Below are 18,870 nucleotides of genomic sequence, written 5' to 3' on the forward strand. Positions count from 1 at the left end.
ATATCTCACTTGTACAAAGAGCCGTGTTTTACTGAACCACTACCTCAAACCGGACTTCATGTAGGGTGTTTAAAGTTTGCCAAGTGGAGTGTTAGTGAAAATTTTTATGAATTTATTAGAAGTATGATCTTGAAAGACAAAAATCTAGCTAGTTTATAGAAAAACCTGAGTATTCTTCTCCTAAATGGTAGAAGAGAGTACAGGAGAATAACACAGATGATGATGATGCTGCTGCTGCTGATGATGGTGATGATGGTGGTGGTGGTGGTGGTGGTGGTGATGATGAAGACCCCTTGACTAGTATGTACAAGCCTTGTTATCATTTTCATGTTACACATGAGGAATCTGGGCATACCTGTTATACTGTACCATAGACACTAAGACACGAGGCCTCCAGGATTCACAGAATTATAAGATCGATTCCCCCATGTCAAAGGAAGACTTGGGGAGGACACCTTACGGACACTCTGGATAAGTGACAACGAGGTCAAATAAGAATACTTTAAATTTAAATGGGCTGGGTGCAGTGGCTCCCACCTGTAATCCCAGCACTTTGGGAGGCCAAGACGGGCAGATCACAAGGTCAGAAGCTCAAGACCAGCCTGGCCAACATGGTGACACCACGTCTCTACTAAAAATACAAAAATTAGCTGGGTGTGGTAGCCCATGTCCGTAATCCCAGCTACTCGGCAGGCTGAGGCAGAAGAATCGCTTGAACCCGGGAGGTGGAGGTTGCAGTGAGCAGAGGTTGCACCACTACACTCCAGCCTGGGCGACAGAGCAAGACTTCATCTCAAAAAAATAAAATAAAATTTAAATGGCTTTAAAAAACGGCCCAGGACAAAGAGATATCCAGGACTGATTTAATGACAAGTTCTTTAGCTCTTGACACTAGCGTCTCTATGGCAACTTCTTAGCAAAGCAACCAGAAATCCTACTCCTTCTGTAACAGTTAAGACCACAGCAAACTATGGTATTATTTATGGCATATCTCAATACAAAAGCACAAATAAAATAAGAAAATATCAAATCAGGTCTTAATCATTATTACTGCCCTAATGGGAAAGAAAATACAGTCAGCCTTTCCTGTGCATGGTTCGGCATCCCTGGACTCAACCAACCTGGGGTTGAAAATATTTGGGGGAAACAAAATAGGTGATTGTGTCTGTAGTGAACACACACAGATTTTTTTCTTGTCACTATTCCCTAAACAGTTATTTGTTTATAGTACCTAATACAATGTATATTTACATTATACAATGTACAATTATATAATGTACAATTTACAATGTGCAATTATATAATGTACAATTTGCAATGTACATTATATAACTGTACACAATGTACATTGTATATTGTACATTATATAATGTATATTTACATTGTATTAGGTATTATAAGTAAACCAAGATGATTTAAAGTACATGGGAGTGCACCCATTAAAAAAAAAAAAAAATCATGTCCTTTGCAGCCACGTGGATGCAGCTGGAGACCATTATCCTAAGCGAATTAACGCCGGAACAGAAAACCAAATACCAGATGTTCTCATTTATAAGTGGGAGGTAATCACTGGGTACAGATGGACATAAAGAAGAGAACAAAGACACTGAAGACTACTAGAGTGGGGAGAGAGGGAATGAGGCAAGGGCTGAAAAACTACCTATCAGGTACCACACTCATGGCCTGGGGGATGGGATCATCCATAACCCAAACCTCAGCATCACACAATACACCCATGGAAAAAACTTGCACCTCTACCCCTGAATCTAAAATAAAAGATGAAATTATTTAAAATAAATAAATAAATAAATAAAATGCCATATATGGGAGGGTCTGAATAAGTTATATACAAATACTATGCCACTTTATATCAAGGACTTAAGCATCCTCCGATTTTTTTGTATCCTCAGGAGGTCCTGTAACCAATCCCCCACAAATACCAAGGGACAACTGTTTAATGTAAAAATTTACTTTGAATGAAAACCAACATAAAATAGAAACACTATAAGTTCTCTCCAAAATTGTGAAAAACAATCAAAATTTCAAAGTGTTATCCCAAACATCCAACTATTTTCTTAAATACCATCAAAAACAACCACAACTAGATTTAGAATATAAAGAAAGCCTGTATCCGACGTGGATTCCATTTACATTTTTCTTCAGTTAAGAAAATTACATGGAATATGACTAAATGGTTCATTTAAAAAATATAAGAATTCCCTTTCTCAAATATATTCTTTTCTCCTAGATTTAATTTCACAGATCCAATTTCACTGAAGTTCACTTCTGAATACAACTGTGATGTAAGTGAAGGTTTTAATGAACAACAACAAAAATTTCCATAAATACAACTATGAGATTGAGGCAAAGAAACACTGAAAACCAATTTGATATTTTTAATTAGATTTCATTATAAATTTAGTATTCTGCAACAGCCTGTTATCAAAGGCAGCCATGCCCTGACAGCAGTAGAAAACTTTCATTATACACTGGAAAATTTTGCATAAAGAAAAAAAACATTGGCCTCATGCAAATAGCAAGCTTCTCTAGTAAGGTGTAAATGATTCTATTTACAGAAGTTTTCTTCGTTTTTCTTTTTTTAGAGACAGGGTCTTGCTCTGTCACCCAGGCTGGAGTGCAGTGGCTATTTATGCAATATTTAATTTACATAAAACTTCCTCAGAATGCTTCTGATGCTTCAGGTGAGGTACATGTTTAATGCTGAATGTCACTTACCTTCCGATAAATCATATGGCACATGGCTACTCGTAACCTCATCCCAGCACACTGAACGTGATAAAAATATAAGTGATGCAGTATAGCCAAAATGAGCGTGCAAAAAGTCAGCACCGTGGCATAGGCGTATGCTGTGTTCAAAGCCACAGAATCCATGGGATCATAATTTTCAAAATAATTAATAATTTTTCCCAAAAATATGGGCTGGATTACTTTGGCACTTTCCTAAAAGAAGAAAAAGAAAAGCCTTTAATTAGACATACAGACCACACCATTTTTTCTTTTTACTTTTTCTTTTTTCAGATACCGCTTGCTCTGTCACCCATGCTGGAGTATAGTGGCACAATCCCAGCTCACAGCAGCCTCGAACTCCCTAACTCAAGCAATCCTCACACCTCAGCCTCCCAAGTAGCTGGGACTACAAGTGCACACCATCATGTAGAGCTAAATTTTTTTTTTTTTGGTCAAGACAGGGTCTCACTATGTGGCCCAGGCTGGTCCCGAACTCCTAGCCTCAAGTGATCCTCCCACCTCAGCCTCCCAAAGTGCTAGGATTACAGATGTGAGCCACGGCACCTAGGCTCGTTTTTTCTTAACACAAGTTTTATATTTTCGAAGTGCAACATTCATCACTCATCTAAAAGAAAAGCAGAACTGTTTTCTTCTTTAAGACAAGCCGATAGGAGTTTTAACCTGAAATCAAAATTCTAATTTCAAAGTCAATAAAGTTTTAGTACATTGTGCTTGGTACACTGCGTGTGCTCTGTATTACAAACAGGGCTTTAAAGCACACTTGGCAAACTACAAAATTAAGTCTTGGCCTAAGGTGAATAAGGAAAAAAATTGCCCAAGAGGAGTAAGGAATTTGCTTACAAACAGACACCCCAGCTCTCACCCCACTTCCTCTGTACCCTGGACATCCCAGCCCACAGGCTCGTCTATGGGAGGCCAGCACTCTTGCCACCTTCTTCACAGTTAAGAGCCTTTGTGAATGGAGATATTGGCACAAACCCAGATCAGAAAATCAAACTCTCCAATTTTTCCCAATCCAAACTCCAAGAGTCGGTAGATCTAACACCACCAAGTCCAGCTTCAGTTGGAGTGGGGAAAAGAACCAGGCTTGGGAGGATTCCAGGCTCTTGGACCCACAGGACATTGCTTCAGTATGTTTCTGCCCCCTACAAGCCCGGATGTGCCCAGAAGAACTGCCACTTTGGCTCAGGTAGTGTGGAGTCAAAAATTAAACACAGCAGAAATTGAGCTCAAAGGGAATGTCATCAGTGGCTCTCTTTATCAGCCATATTTTGAAGGTCCTGGTTTTGAAGCAATATTAATAATCATCTTTTCCCCAAGGCAAAATTAAAATCCCACACCAATGAGCTGGGAAGCATGCGGGCTTACCTTCTGAACAAGACGTAGGGAATGCAATTTTAACCTCCAAGACTAAAGGCAAAGAAACAGCAGAACGCAGCTTGAGCCACGGTTTGAGGTAAGCAAAGGAGCTTTCCTTTACTCTCCCTGCCAAATGAGCACTTCACCCCGCAACCTACTTCCTCCCTCTCGAACCCGTTGTAAGGGACCCTTTTCCCCCAACAAAGAAAACCAAACACTCATTGCAAATCCAGGTCACCAAAAGTAAACATGTAGGCCCTCGACATCATTTCCTCCTGACTTCTCAAAAGACAAAATGCAAAATGTTTGAAAATCTTTCAAGACCTTAACCTTGAAAAACAACTTTTCCTTTTAAGCAATCTCTCCTTCTTAACAAAGACATAATAAACACCTGACAGGTTTGCCATTGATAGCTGTTTTCTGTCCTTCTGAAGTGAGGGAAGAACAATCAGTAAAAAACAAAAACAAAATTAACACACACTTTCATCCCAAACAACTAGCACGGGATCAGGATATTTACAGAAGACATTCCCATCCCTCAGATGGGTCATGATATTAAATCCCAACACGCCTGTCTCGGCATGCAAGCGCGCGCGCGCACACACACACACACACACACACTCACAGACTTCACCAACTGCACTGCCTTCCATGAGGTCATGGAAGTTTTCCCCTATGATACAAAAATCAGAAAATACCATTTAGTTGAAGAATTATGAATAAGATGATCAGATATAAAGAATGCAGAGGCTCACCGTTACATTTCCAGCAAGGCCAATCGTTCAAAAGGCACTAAGAGTTTATGGAAGAGCCCCCAGTACAATGGGTCATAACACAGACTGTTTAGAGTTTACTGAGATGAAAATCTGGACGTTTACATCAAGAAGCAAGACGGCCAAACTGTACACACGGGCAGCCCCGGCTCAGGAGTGCCAAGGGCAACCAGGGCCGCAGCAGACACACCTGGGCTATCAGCCAGACGCTCAGTGCTCTTTGCCTTTCTAAATGTTCCTGAAACTTCTCACGGTCCCCGGGAGTCACTGTTACCTGTTACACACTTCTCCATTTCAGCTGTAGGTGAGTATGATTCAAACGGCAAGAGGGATGGTCCCCAGAGGAAATAACAGATGCAATAAACCCAGCGAAAGAGAATGCAAAAGGCAGGTAGGTCATGACTACCTAATTGTCCAGATTTCCCTGCCGAGAGACAGCATTTAATAATCCAGTCAAGCAAATGGGCTCATTGGTGAGTAATGCTGGTTTTTGGTCCATGCTTTTCCACGGACCTCTCCATCTTAACCTTCAACTAATAAGAAACGAAACAACTGGGAAAATACTCATTATCAAAATTATAACTAACCAAATTTAAACTTTCTAAATATCAGTACCAAGGTCAAAAGTAACTCATATAAATTCTCCACCTTAGAGACCAACCAATCTACGACCTGGTGAAGAGTCTTTCCACAAACAAGCTAAGAATAGTCCTTACTCCTTCACAAGAATTCTCCTCAACTGTGAAACCATGGAGATTTTTGAGAGTCCAGTAGGATACTTCAATGTTCCATACTTCAGGTTCTACTGGAGTCCCAGAGTACTTGAAGGCAGATACTTCTCAATGGAGTATTTGGTACTCAGCCTCCTGACATTTGAGCCCCATCCCTTGCTTTCTTGGAGCGACACATTACATGTCTAGGCCCAGCGGGCATGCGGCCTCCATGCTCCTGCTCCCCCACACACTTCAGATATTCCTTGCCCAACTGCACCATACCAGATTGCATGGGAAGGAAAGAAAACACAGGAAATAGAAACAAGCTACCAAAGAAGATGTTTGAGTGAAAAATACAAGCAGAAAAGAGTGAGCTGTGGAAAAACGAGTAAGCAGTTTGTTTTAGAAATGGGGAAATACAGCCAGGTGCGGTGGCTCCCGCCTGTAATCCCAGCACTTTGGGAGGCCAAGGTGGGCAGATCACTTGAGGTCAGGAGGTCAAGACCAGCCTGGCCAACATGGTGAAACCCCATCTCTACTAAAAACACAAAAATTAGCTGGGCATGGTGGCTCGTACCTGTGATCCCAGCTACTGGGGAGGCTGAGGCACAAGAATCACTTGAACCCAGGAGGTGAGGCTGCAGTGAGCCAAGATCGCGCCACTGCACTCCAGCCTGGAGAACAGCACAAGACTCCATCTCAGAAAAAAAAAAAAAAAAAAAGAAATGGGGGAACAGGGGACAAAACTAGGGTTGAGAAAGATCCAGAGATAAGGAAGAAAAAAGGTGAATCTGGGGAAATAATAACCATTAAGACTCCAGATATACCTGAAGTCCTCTTTGAATCAGTGCAGTCCTGACTGCATGTTACAATCACCCAGGAGACTTACACGCTCACTGATGCTCAGGACCCATCCCCCACATTTAGGGCCAATTGATCAGGGTAGGGCCTGAGTTCCCCATCCCCGGAAGATTCTGGAATGTAGAAACCAATGCCTGTACACATCACTATTCTCCTCTCCTGCACTATCTCTGTGTCTGAGTCTGGAGGGGCTGGAGACCCGCTGTGAAGAGCTTTTTTGAGATGGAGTTTCACTCTTGCTGCGCAGGCTGGAGTGCAGTGGTGCAATCTCAGCTCACCGCAACCTCCACCTCCCAGATTCAAGCAATTCTCCTGCCTTGGCCTCCTGAGTAGCTGGGACTACAGGCACATGCCACCACAACCAACTGATTTTTGTATTTTTTTAGTAGAGACAGGATTTCACCATATTGTCCAGGCTGGTCTCGAATTCCTTACCTCGTGATCTGCCTGCCTTAGCCTCCCAAAGTGCCGGGATTACAGGCGTGAGCCACTGTGCCTGACCCTGAAGAACTTTTAAGACCACAAAGGGCTTTTAATCAGAGCTGCTGCCAAATGTTAGGCTTCCAAGAAAATCCCTTAGGAAAAAAGGATGCTGAGATTTCAGTGATGAAACTAAGATCTTCCATTCTGCACAGCAGGGAAAATTAAATGTTCAGTAAAGACTGTACCTACCAAACAAAAGGATGAATCATAATTTGTTTTTTTAACTTTAAACAAAATAGTTTAACTAGTTTATTTGACAGTAAAAAAAAATAGTTTGAAAAGATAGTCCCTGCACATTATTATCTACCCTAAGGACAATGTAAACTGCAAAGAAAAAAAATTTTAATTATTTTTAGAAATCATATTATGGGTAATAGTGTTGATACTGTAAGATAAAATAAATGAATAAGTATGTTGATATCAAGAGCTGGGATTAGGCTAGGGAGAAAAAAGAACAGATGAAGGGAGAAAAGAGATACAGATGTAAGAGTAGAGATTAAGTAAAAACACTGGCGTCCTGAATCTGATTTGGAAATACCCACATAAATTCATGATATGTTTATCTTTAAATATAAACATAAAAGGACTTAAAGCTGCTAGGAAAAATGGTTGATTCCACAGCTGGGGCAAAAACTGTTCAGGGAGCCTAAAACATCTGTCATACCAGAAAATGAGGAAGTTGCAAAGACTAATAGTATACATTCAAAAGACTCAGGGCCCGACGTCGATAGACTCCCACTAGCCAAAGACAGCCAAAGCGTGGCACAGGGATGATAACTGTAATGAACAGCACATCAGAACTGTTTAAATCCATGAGCTCACAATCATACTCATCAAAATAAACAGAACAAGCAATAAGAAAAAATCCATTAACTCCACAGGAAAATGCTGGAGAATCACTCATTATTTTGAAAATTGGTTTTAAAAAAAAATAACAAAATTAATCATTTCTCCTGCCTTTCCTATAGGTGTACTGTAACTCAGAGTATCAAAGAGTTGATAATGGCAAAGTTTCTCTTTATGCAAATATTTCAGCTAATAAATGAGGAACTGGAATATCACCACTTTGCAAACTCCTAACAAATTAATGCATCTTAAGCAATGATCATGAATGGCTCCAAATACCACACACACATAACCAGACCTAAGCGAGGTATCTCGAAGTGGCAGGTGGTACACACCCTCACCTACAAAGTACTCCTGCCAAAGGGAGGAGGGGGGAAAATAAAACCTGAATCACATCAAGCTTCTAGATCTAACTACTAACTTCTGGTACCAGATGGACATGTTAAATGATACAGCATGCAAGGATGCAGAGGGTCACAAGAGGGGAAGGAGGGATATGCAATGAGCCCAATCTAGACCCTGGGAATCCATGCAGGGCAAGCAACACGGTTTCTTCAATTAAAAAGTACACACGCGGCTGGGCGCGATGTAATCTCAGCACTTTGAGAGGCTGAGTCAGGTGGACGACTTGAGGTCAGGAGTTCGAGACCAGCCTGGCCAACATGGTCAAACCCCATCTCTACTAAAAATACAAAATTACCCGGGCGTGGTGGCAGATGCCTATAATCCCAGCTACTCAGGAGGCTGAGGCAGGAGAATCACTTGAACCCAGGAGGCAGAGGTTGCAGTGAACCAAGATCATGCCACTGCACTCCAGCCTGGGCAAGAGCAAAACTCCATCTCAAAACACACACACACACACACACACACACACATCTTCAGAGGGGGCAGTGAGCAGGGCTTCATAAAAATCAAGAGTGGTCATGAGTTGATAGTTACTGAAGCTGGCTTAGGGGTAGAGAGAGGCTTAGTATTCTATTATATTTTATATTTTTGAAATGATCTTTAAAAACCTAAGAAAGATCCCAGCATTTTGGGAGGCCGAGGCAGACGAATCACCTGAGGTCAGGAGTTCGAGACCAGGCTGGCCAACATGGTAAAACCCTGTCTCTACTAAAAATACAAAAATTAGCTACATGTGGTGGTGTAAGCTTGCAATCCCAGCTATTCGGGAGGCTGAGGCAGAAGAGTGGCTTGAATCAAGGAGACAGAGGTTGCAGTGAGCCAAGATCACACCACTGCACTCTAACCTGGGTGACAGAGCGAGACTCTGGCTCAAAAAACAAAACAACCAAAGAAAGAAAATACCACATGAGGCTTGGCCTTGGCCCTCATGTCAGGCAGCTGAACAAGAAATGTAGAATTGAAGTTATTAAAAACCACCTCATTGGCCAGGCACGATGGCTCACGCCTGTAATCCCAGCACTCTGGGAGGCCAAGGTGGGTGGATCACAAGGTCAAGAGATTGAGACCATCCTGGCCAACATGGTGAAACCCCGTCTCTACTAAAAATACAAAAAAATTAGCTGGGTGTGGTGGCGCACACCTGTAGTCCCAGCTACTCGGGAGGCAGAGGCAGCAGAATCACTTGAACCTGGGAGGCAGAGGTTGCAGTGAGCCGAGATCATGCCACTGCACTCCAGCCTGGTGACAGAATGAGACTCCATCTCAGGAAAAAAAAAAAAATACACATCTCATTTCTCAAAGAAACATTTAGATAATCTTCAACTATCTAAAATACAAAGACCAACAAGCAGCATAGATACAAATGGAGAAGCTGCCTGTGTCCTGGTTTGGCCCACACAGAGGATTCCCAAGCTCCTCCTTCCTCCTGCCCCCACTGCAGGCTCTAAGTGGGTGGATACTTGCTCAGTCTCCAGTCCCCATCACAGTCTCCATGGAGGTGCACACAGGGGACAGATGTGCTGGAAATTCGCGGGCTGTTCTGTTCTAATTAGCATTTGCCTGGAAAAGCACCATGTTCACCATTAGACTAGTACTTGTTTCTCGGGCATTATAATTATTCCTAAACTCTGACAATCAGTCTTAATCTCAATTGCATTACTTTGAAATTCCAACCTCAAAGACTCCCCGCAAACTGGTGTCACCATCCCTCTTCCTGCTGGTGCCATCATTAGTACCCAGGGAAGGCCCTGCTTGCCTTCAGCTTAGTTAAGAGTATATGGCTAGGGAGTTATGGATCCACTGCACAGTTGTTCTGTAACCAGAGGAATTAACCCATTTGTGCCTAGTATTCCATTATTGGAACACTAAGCTTGTGGGAGTTTATATTCTACTGTTCAACGTCATCGCCAAGGTCTCATTTTTCACACACACACAAAATTGGCAGCCTCTGGCATAAGTGGGTTAAAAAAGGCCTGAAAGTCATCACAGAAGCTTTTTACTAAATGCTAGGCTGAGTTTAGAGCTTCCACTATCTAAAATACGAAGATCCACAAGCAGCACAGACACAAGACCAAAAAATGAAAAGCATCTTCATTAAATCAATTGTGAAACTAACATTTGTTCTAACTCCATAATTTTTTTTTTTTTTTGAGACAGTCTTGCTCTGTCACCCAGGCTGAAGTGCAGTGGCGTGATCTCAGCTCACTGCAACCTCCACCTCCCAGGTTCAAGCAATTCTCCTGCCTCAGCCTCCTGAGTAGCTGGGATTACAGGCGCCCACCACCATGCCCAGCTAATTTTTATATTTTTAATAGAGACGGGGTTTCACCAGGTTGGTCAGGCTGGTCTCGAACTCCTGACCTTGTGATCCGCCCGCCTTGGCCTCCCAAAGTGCTGGGATTACAGGCGTGAGCCACTGCGCCTGGCCTAATTTTCTTTTTTAGAAACAAGGTCTTGCTCTGTCACCCAGGCTGGAGTGCAGTGGTGCAATCATAGCTCACTAAAGCTGGGAACTCCTGGGCTCAAATAATCATCCCTTGGCATCCCAAAATGCTGGGATTATAGGCATAAGCCACCATGCCTGGTCAATAAATAGCTTTAATGATTGAAAACCCAAAACAACACCTGAAATGCTTTTGAGATGTTACATTCACTACCTTCATCTTAAGAAATTATTTCTCTCCAACTTCTCCAAAACAGCCAAGTGTCAATAGGCAAGTCTGGGAAAACAATAGTATTTATACTAGAATTCAGGCTGTTTTCACTGCTAGAAGGAAAAGAAAAAAAAAAAAAATCCAAGGATTACTTTGAGTTGAACTGGGAAGAGCTTTAGCTCCCTGAACTTCACTGCATCGGAACTAAAAGTTCTACCAGTTATTATGTTAAAGACATAAGGTTAAAATGAGCATCATCCACTAGTCACCACGATCCTCTAAAGAATAACTGACGACTGTCTAATTTTATACCAGAAACCACCAACATATTGGTGTAAACACAGGACCAACAAGTGCTCTCTTGTGAAAAGCCCAGGCTCCACTTTATATGAGAGGTGCCTGCCGCCAGCATTGTGTCGGTCCATCTTAACACCTTAGCCTGCCGCCCTAATACCTGGGGCCCACCTTGCTAGTGGGAGGGTTCAGATACCAGGACAGAAGAGCTGTCCCCATACTAGTGATTCATCTGGGGTCTTCATCCTTGCCAAGCAAACTGCACACCCACTTCACAATTCAGGCCAAAGGCTTCTGAAACTGCAGAGATATCATTGCTATGCAAGAAACCCAGAGCCTCTGATAAGTAAAAACAGGGAACTTGACATCTGCCCAGACCATCAGTCAATGTCGTGACCATGCAAGACCACAAGCTTCCCCCTCGTCCATCCGAGGAGGAGACAACTGGGAATGGTGTCTTAACAGCGTGGATGTTGATGAACTTGGGTCAGCAGGGCTGCACGCCTCACACATGTGGAGGATGGTACTCAGTGGGAGACAGGTTTCTAAAGGGTTCTTGGTCAGCCAGGCACAGTGGCTCACACCTGTAATCCCATTAATTTGGGAGGGCGAGGTGGGCCGATGGCTTGAGCTCAGGAGTTCTAGACCGGCCCGGACAACATGGTAAAACCTCATCTCTACTAAAAATACAAAAAATAAGCCAGGCGTGGTGCATGCCTATAGTCACAGCTACTCAGGAGGCTGAGGTGGGAGGATTGCTTGAGCCCAGGGAGATGGAGGTTGCAGTGAGCTGAGATCACACCACTGCACTCCAGCCTGAGTGACAGAGTGAGACCCCACCTCAAACAAAAACATAAAAAAAAAAAGAGTTCGTGGTCAACCTGAATGTACCTTGGTGCTCTGACCTGCCCAGCGCCCCAGCCACTCTCTAGCATGTCACCTGACTTTCCGGCGCCAGGACACCTAGGAACCTAGGGTAATTTATAATCCCCAATCTGATTTCCCACAGCCATGCCCCACTGCTCCAGGGAGCTCTTAGCATCTGACTTATCCCTAGGCCAAGTTCAAGAAGCATGTGCTGGATACTCTGAAGACAGAGTTCTCAAGACATCTTTACGACAGTCTGGAGATGGTTAGGTCCCTAAGTCAGCGCTCCTGAGACTGAATCTGGGCTGTGTCATTTACACTTTGTGTGGCCCTGGGCACATTATATAACTACATGGCACCGAGTGTCCTCTTCCCAAAAGTAGGGGTAAAAGAATGCCTTCTGACTGAGCATGGTGATTCCTGCCTATAATCCCAGCACTTTGAGAGGCCAAGGTGGGAGCATCGTTTGAGCCCAGGAGTTCAAGACCAACCTGGGCAACATAGTGAAACAAAAATACAAAAATTAACCAGGCATGGTGGCGTGCACCTGTGGTCCTAGCTACTTGGGAGGACTGCTTGAGCCCAGTAGGCCAAAGCTGCAGTGAGCCAAGATAGCACCACTGCACTCCAGCCTGGCAACAGAGTGAGACCCTATCTCAAAAAATAAAATAAAATAAAATAACCTAACATGAAAGAAAGAAAGAAAGAAAGAAAGAAAGAAAGAAAGAAAGAAAGAAAGGAAGAAAAAAAATCATAGCAGTTCCTGGTACATAGTATTTTTCAAGTACTCACTGTCAGTATTATTACAACTATTGCTACTATCACTGCTGCTGCTACTACTACTACTGAGTACCAACCACTACTAATCCTGCTGCTGCTTCTACTAGCACTGCTGCTGCTAAGCAGTACTGAGCATGAGCCCCCATATTTGCCAGGCCCTCCACTCCCTACTTTTCTGCCATGGCTGCCCAATAACCACCCCGCTAAAAGAAAGACCAGCTCTCCACCAACTGTACCCGTATTAAAGCTCCCCTCGATCCGGGCCCCTTCCCACATGCCCACCAGCAGTAAAGATTACCATGCTCCTTGCACCAGAGTGGGGCCTGTCCTCAAGTCTCAGGAGAAATTCACGCTTCTACAGCCTCTACTTCTGTGCCTGCTTCTCCCAAAAGCTTACCCAAATCTCATTGTAGTCCAGTCACCATCTGTGGGTTAGAGACCCCACCCCAAGTGGCTGGCAGCCCATGACAGCACGGACAGCCCTGAGCATGACAAGCTCCGTTCCTTCTAAATCATCCTGTTTTCAATTTCATAAGCAGCTGGTAACAAAGGGAAACTAGAGAAATGGAAGTAGCTGAGTGAGGCCTGCCTCGAAACCTATGTGAGGCCATTCATTCCCACTACACCTAACCAGACACCTGGCATGAGCCTTAGACACTTACAGAGGCTCCATGGCTACCAGACAACTTCTCTGAGGTTGCACAGCCAAACTGGACCAGGAAATCCTGCACACACCGGCCACATTGACACCAACTTGTCATTCTATTTCTTTCCAACTGAAACTGATCGGGGCCATGTGGAAACACCATCGCTGGGACACCCCAGCACAGGTTGAAGAGGGGCTGGGAGAACCTGAGGGGTTCCTAGCCCTCTTCCACCCTCAAGTCAGTTCCACCGGTTATTCTGCATGTCCACCCCATCTGCCACAAAGCCACAGTAGCATGCAGGCAGGGCAGGTACCCTCTCAAAGGTGGCATTCACCATCTGGCACCCTGGCCAAAACACCTTTGTCACCAATGAGACCATTCATCTCCCAGGACCGTCCAGTCCCCTGTTGTCTGACAGATTCCTCTGGTGTAGGGCAGAGCTCACCTACCTGCCTCCCACTGCCCACCGTGCCCTCCACAACAAAAAGCATGTTCAACAGGAGCAAACCCCCCCCACATACAAACCAACCCCCTCCCCCCACCCACCTCATTCCCAACAAAATGCACCATGACAACTCCCCATCCTGCATTTAAAGCCACCCTTTTGTAGCAACAGCAACATCCACCCCTCTAACGTTAATGGACCACTGACATCCCTAAGGTAGCACAGAGGACACAAGTCACCCAGCAGGACCCTCTGCATCTCCTCTAGCAGGCCGAAGACCAGAACGGACAAGCTACCTGGCAGTGTGCCTAGGCAGAACACTGTCTTTCTGCAGATCTCAAGAGAGGCCCGTCGGGGTAACAGAGGTTATTGCCCTTCTGGCTGTCTTTGATTTTTCATGGAATGTCCATTTATACATTCTCTGCAGGGCCAGGCACCAAGACTCTACCTTCCAACCAGCAATCCACTCCGACAACAAGGAAGACACACCGGATGGGTGTGATGAATCCCCTTGGGTGCACAGTCCTCGGACTTTCTTCCCAGAGGGGATTTTGGCTCCCAGCACCTGGGCCCACTGGGAGGGGGGTAGCTCTTGGGTGCTTCAGCCAGCTCCAGCCTCTGGGGCACCACCGCCAGCCCAGGTGCAAGGCCCTCAGCTCTGTTTCCCCGAGAGGGGAGAGGTGACAATACCTCTCCAGAAGAGCAATTATCAGATTTGGCTTGGTGAACAATTATTTGTTGAGCACCTGTAAAATGTCTTACATTATTCTGGGCTCCGATCCAAAATCACTTCCTCTAAACCACAGGGCACGCACTCCTCGAGGCTGCAGGATCCTCTTTTGACCAGGAGTGACTCTTAGCATTTAAAACATTTACCGAGCACCAACATTGTCCTACCATAGAATAAAATACTCTTCTTCCATGACACTGCATTTTAATTGGTTACAAGAAAAACAATAATGACCTTGAACTTCAGTCACTTAAGTATTCACCTGGATAAATACGCTCGCTGAACTAACTACCTAATACTTCCTAGACATGTTTAATCCTTAGACCTTAAAATACCCTCAAACCCCATCTGGCCACTTCTCCCTTCTGTTCCCCCATCCATTACAGCACCAGTCAATGGCGAGCACATTTACTCTATGTGTCCTGAAAAACAATTCATGGTATGTAAAAGCTTTTACCTCAATTAACGTAAAAATGCCCAAAACTAAATAAGATTTCCAGTAACACTTTATGATTGCTCTTGTTAAAGAAGGCTTCTGTGCGTCATTCTCAGCTCTTAAAACTTCTTTATCCCAGAACCTACAATGAGGAAAAAGCTTCGTAAATAAGAGTGAACCCTGCCACAATATAAAACAGGGGAGATGGCAGAGTGACAGGTATGCATTTAAGACAGGGCATTTTGTGACGATTTCATAAATGCTACTAATTGCTCCCAGGGCTCCTGAAGGTTATGTGTGGTACAGAATCTGGAGCATCAGAAAAACAGGCCTTGAGGGGAAGTCTGGGGAAACAAGTTACTGCCAAGCTTTACTGGATTGAAGCCCCATCAGTAGCACAGATAAGCCAGACAACCTCCTCCAGCCACAACACTTCCACCTACAGGGACAGACCTCAGGCATCTCGGGCCTTTGGTGCTGGCTCCCCCAACCTCTACGGAGGCACAGGAAACAGGAGTTTCCCCCAGGCCACCATGGTAGGCTGAGCCTAGGGGCAGCCTGAGGAAGGTGACACATATTCACCTTAAGGGTAAATGGAGGCTCCAGACAGGACCCAGGAAGGCAAAACCCACTCCCCACATACAGACACCCACGCTTCCTTAATGCCCACTTTACTGCCTCCCACTTACCCTTGCAACTCCTCTCCAAGGTGCTGTGAGCGGTCTTCTGGCAGCACTGAATACATATCATCTTCCTCTAATCTCCGTTTATGGCCAATTTTAAACAAGGGATTGAGCCACCTGTTAACAAGAGAAAAGAGACATATATCCAGAATTACACATCCGTGTTTAAGTAGACTCCTACCTCCATGGGTTTTGCTTAAACTTACCTTTAAAATACATACAGCTATATATAGACAGACAGATATGAATATATAGAGCTAGAGAGAGAAAAATTAACATGTGCACGTGCACACACACACACACACACACACACACACACACACAGTCCCTTGCTCTATCCACAGACAGGCCCCAGAAGCAACGACACACCAGTAGCTGAGAGCATGCTGGTGCCCAGATCTTGGTTTCCAAAACCATTATTATCTAAAAGGAACCAGAGCTTCCTGAAGAAATAGCTGATTCAAAGGCTGGGGCAGAAAAAGTACAAGATGGCCCATGAGATACCATATGATAAGGAAACATTCAAGGAATCAAGAGGATGGGCCCAAAGAACAGAGGACCCAGATTGACGGGGTCCCACTAGACAAGTCTGTGATAATGGAAGCATCCAAATAAATCATGACAGCAATGAATTCTAACACACTGAATAACAAAAGAATCCACGAATCCTTACTGAGACATAAATGGGGGAAGAAGGAAAAACTCTCAGATAAAGAATGATGAGGTTAGAAAACATTTTCAATGGGAGCTAAAACCAGTCAGTGAAAGTTTGATGGGACATTTACATAATCCAAAATTATCTAGGTACAAATTATTTATTAGTTATGAAAGGACAAAATAGTAATCTTGCAGAGGACAGAAAGAACTTATTCAAATATTTTGAGATTCTTTTTACTAAAAAAAAGAAAAATCAAAATGGTCATCCATTAGGAATCACTTAAATGATATTAACATTATTAATCATTAAATGATATTAACATCATTAATCATTAAATGATAATAATTAACATGCACCAGGCATAGTGGCTCACACCTGTAACTCCAGAGCTTTGGGAGGCTGAGGAGGGAGAATGGCTTGAGCCCAGGAGTTTGAGACCAGCCTACACAACATAGTGAGATGCCCACTTCTACTAAAAACTTATAAAGAAAAAGGCTGGGCAGTGGCTCATGCCTGTAACCCCAGCACTTTAGGTGGCTGAGGTAGGCGGATCACTTGAGGCCAGAAGCTCGAGACCAGCCCGGCAAAACCCCATCTCTAGTAAGAAAATATAAAAATTAGCGAGGTGTGATGACACATGCCTGTAATCCCAGCTACTCGGGAAGCTGCAGCACAAGAATCACTTGAGCCTGGGAGGCGGAGGTTGCAGTGAGCTGAGATCGATGCCACTGCACTCCAGTCTGGGCAACAGAGTGAGACTATCTCAAAACAATAAAAAATATAAATAATAATTAAAATTTAGCCAGATGTACTGGTGTAAGCCTGTGATCCCAGCTATTCCAGAGGCTGAGGTGGGAGGATGGACTGAGCTCAGGAGGTCAAGGCTGCAGTGAGCTGTGATCGCCACTGCACACCAGCCTGAGCAGAACAGCAAGGCTTTGTCTAAAAAAAAAAGAAGAAGAAGAAACATATTTGTGCCCTATAAGGAAACCTCTAATAACTTTGATAGATGCAATTACGCAATTACACAAACTTCTTTCATCTTGGCTGTCTTATCTGGCCATGTGTCACCTTTAATAGGCATGTTTTAATATGGGGATTGTCTAATCTAGGAAGCCCTTCCCATGGGGAACCCACTGCCTGGTGGCTTCTGCCTGCAGTGAAATGGTGGGCTTTCAATGCCCCATAAGATTGGAGCACACACTGCAGGGGTATCCAAGTTATGTTCAGGATTCCGGAAACCTCCTGCTGATCCAAACTAGCAATTCTAATTAACCCAATGGCAAGAAGAACTCATCAACTCACCTCTTTCTCCTCACCTACTCCAAAATGTGTCCAGAAGACTGTAACCTAACCAGTCCAGCTTCAACTTAGGTGGGTTTCCCAGACATGCCTGAGATGACCTCTGCATGACCGAGACCTCCCTTCCAGCAGAACCTCATACAGTATATTTCAGCAAGGACTTCTAAGTAAAATTCACTGGTGTCTTTTTGGACTAAAGAGTTTTTTTTTAATCAGGGAATAAAACTGGCTCCAGGAAGTTAAAAAATTAAGGAAAGTGAGAATGGTAACTCTGTTCCACAGGCTGAACGGTTAACTGCATAACATTTAGAAATATTAACAAGGAGGGATGCCACTGTTGAGTTAAAGTATCTGCAATCAGAAGAGACCCAAAGCTTCTATTAGAGGATGACACAAATCAGTGAGGACTTAACAAGGACCCTCCTACTCTCTCTCATTGCCCAGATCTCAAAAAGCTGTGCTGAAAAGATGTGGGTACCAGCAAGAGCTAAAGGCTTTTGCCTGATGACAAAAGTCAACTTTGACAAGAGACTAAATTATCTTCGACCATCTATGTAAGGACTTTATACATGGAAATCTAAGTCAATTGGCTCCTTAATACCAATGTGTCCCTGAGGGGGTCTAGTCAACAATTCCAGACTACTGCCAAATGAGCCATTCCTCCACCCAGTTCTGCCCCAGTAGCCCTTCTCTCCTCAGACTTAGTCTCTTCTCCCCCTTATCTCCCACAATACTTAGTACAGCAGCATCGCTTCCCTCCTAACTGTCCTACTAGGAGTACAATGCTTTCAGGGCAATGACTACTGCCATATTATTTGGAATCCCCATTATGCCTGGTATGTGATAGATACTCAATAAACAGTTATGGAAAGAATGAATGATTGTATTATTGAATAAGACAGATGGGTAGAGTACCTTGAGCAATGATCTAGGGTAAAATTCAATACAAACTCAATATAGCATAGTCGTGCTCAATGCCCAACACAGGAAGCCATCAGCTTCAGCAATACAGGAGACATTCTCCACCCCAGGATCACAACCCCCAGCATCATTTCCAGCAAGCAGGAGTCTTAGACAAGGGTTAGTAGAGAGTTTTGTTATTTATTGTTGGTGGTGGTGGCATTTAGTTTTTGTTGTTTTTTCCCCCAAGGATTTGAGAAGTTCT

The 18,870-nt window shown here is 43.9% G+C and overlaps 1 protein-coding gene across 7 annotated transcripts in view; it reads right to left on the minus strand.

Annotated features, from left to right (window-relative positions):
* Positions 1-18,870, minus strand: part of ABCC4 (ATP binding cassette subfamily C member 4) — a 282,364-nt gene that overhangs the window by 212,739 nt on the left and 50,755 nt on the right. For all 7 annotated transcript variants that reach the window (XM_001137006.7, XM_016925451.3, XM_063792279.1 and 4 more), the window contains exons 2-4: positions 15,752-15,862; positions 15,084-15,204; positions 2,737-2,961 (exon numbers count right to left, since the gene is read on the minus strand). In XM_001137006.7, coding sequence (XP_001137006.1) covers positions 2,737-2,961; positions 15,084-15,204; positions 15,752-15,862 — 457 coding nt within the window. The remainder of the gene's footprint in view (positions 1-2,736; positions 2,962-15,083; positions 15,205-15,751; positions 15,863-18,870) is intronic.

The sequence above is a fragment of the Pan troglodytes genome, chromosome 14 (genome assembly GCF_028858775.2).
Source record: "Pan troglodytes isolate AG18354 chromosome 14, NHGRI_mPanTro3-v2.0_pri, whole genome shotgun sequence".
NCBI lineage: Eukaryota > Metazoa > Chordata > Mammalia > Primates > Hominidae > Pan > Pan troglodytes.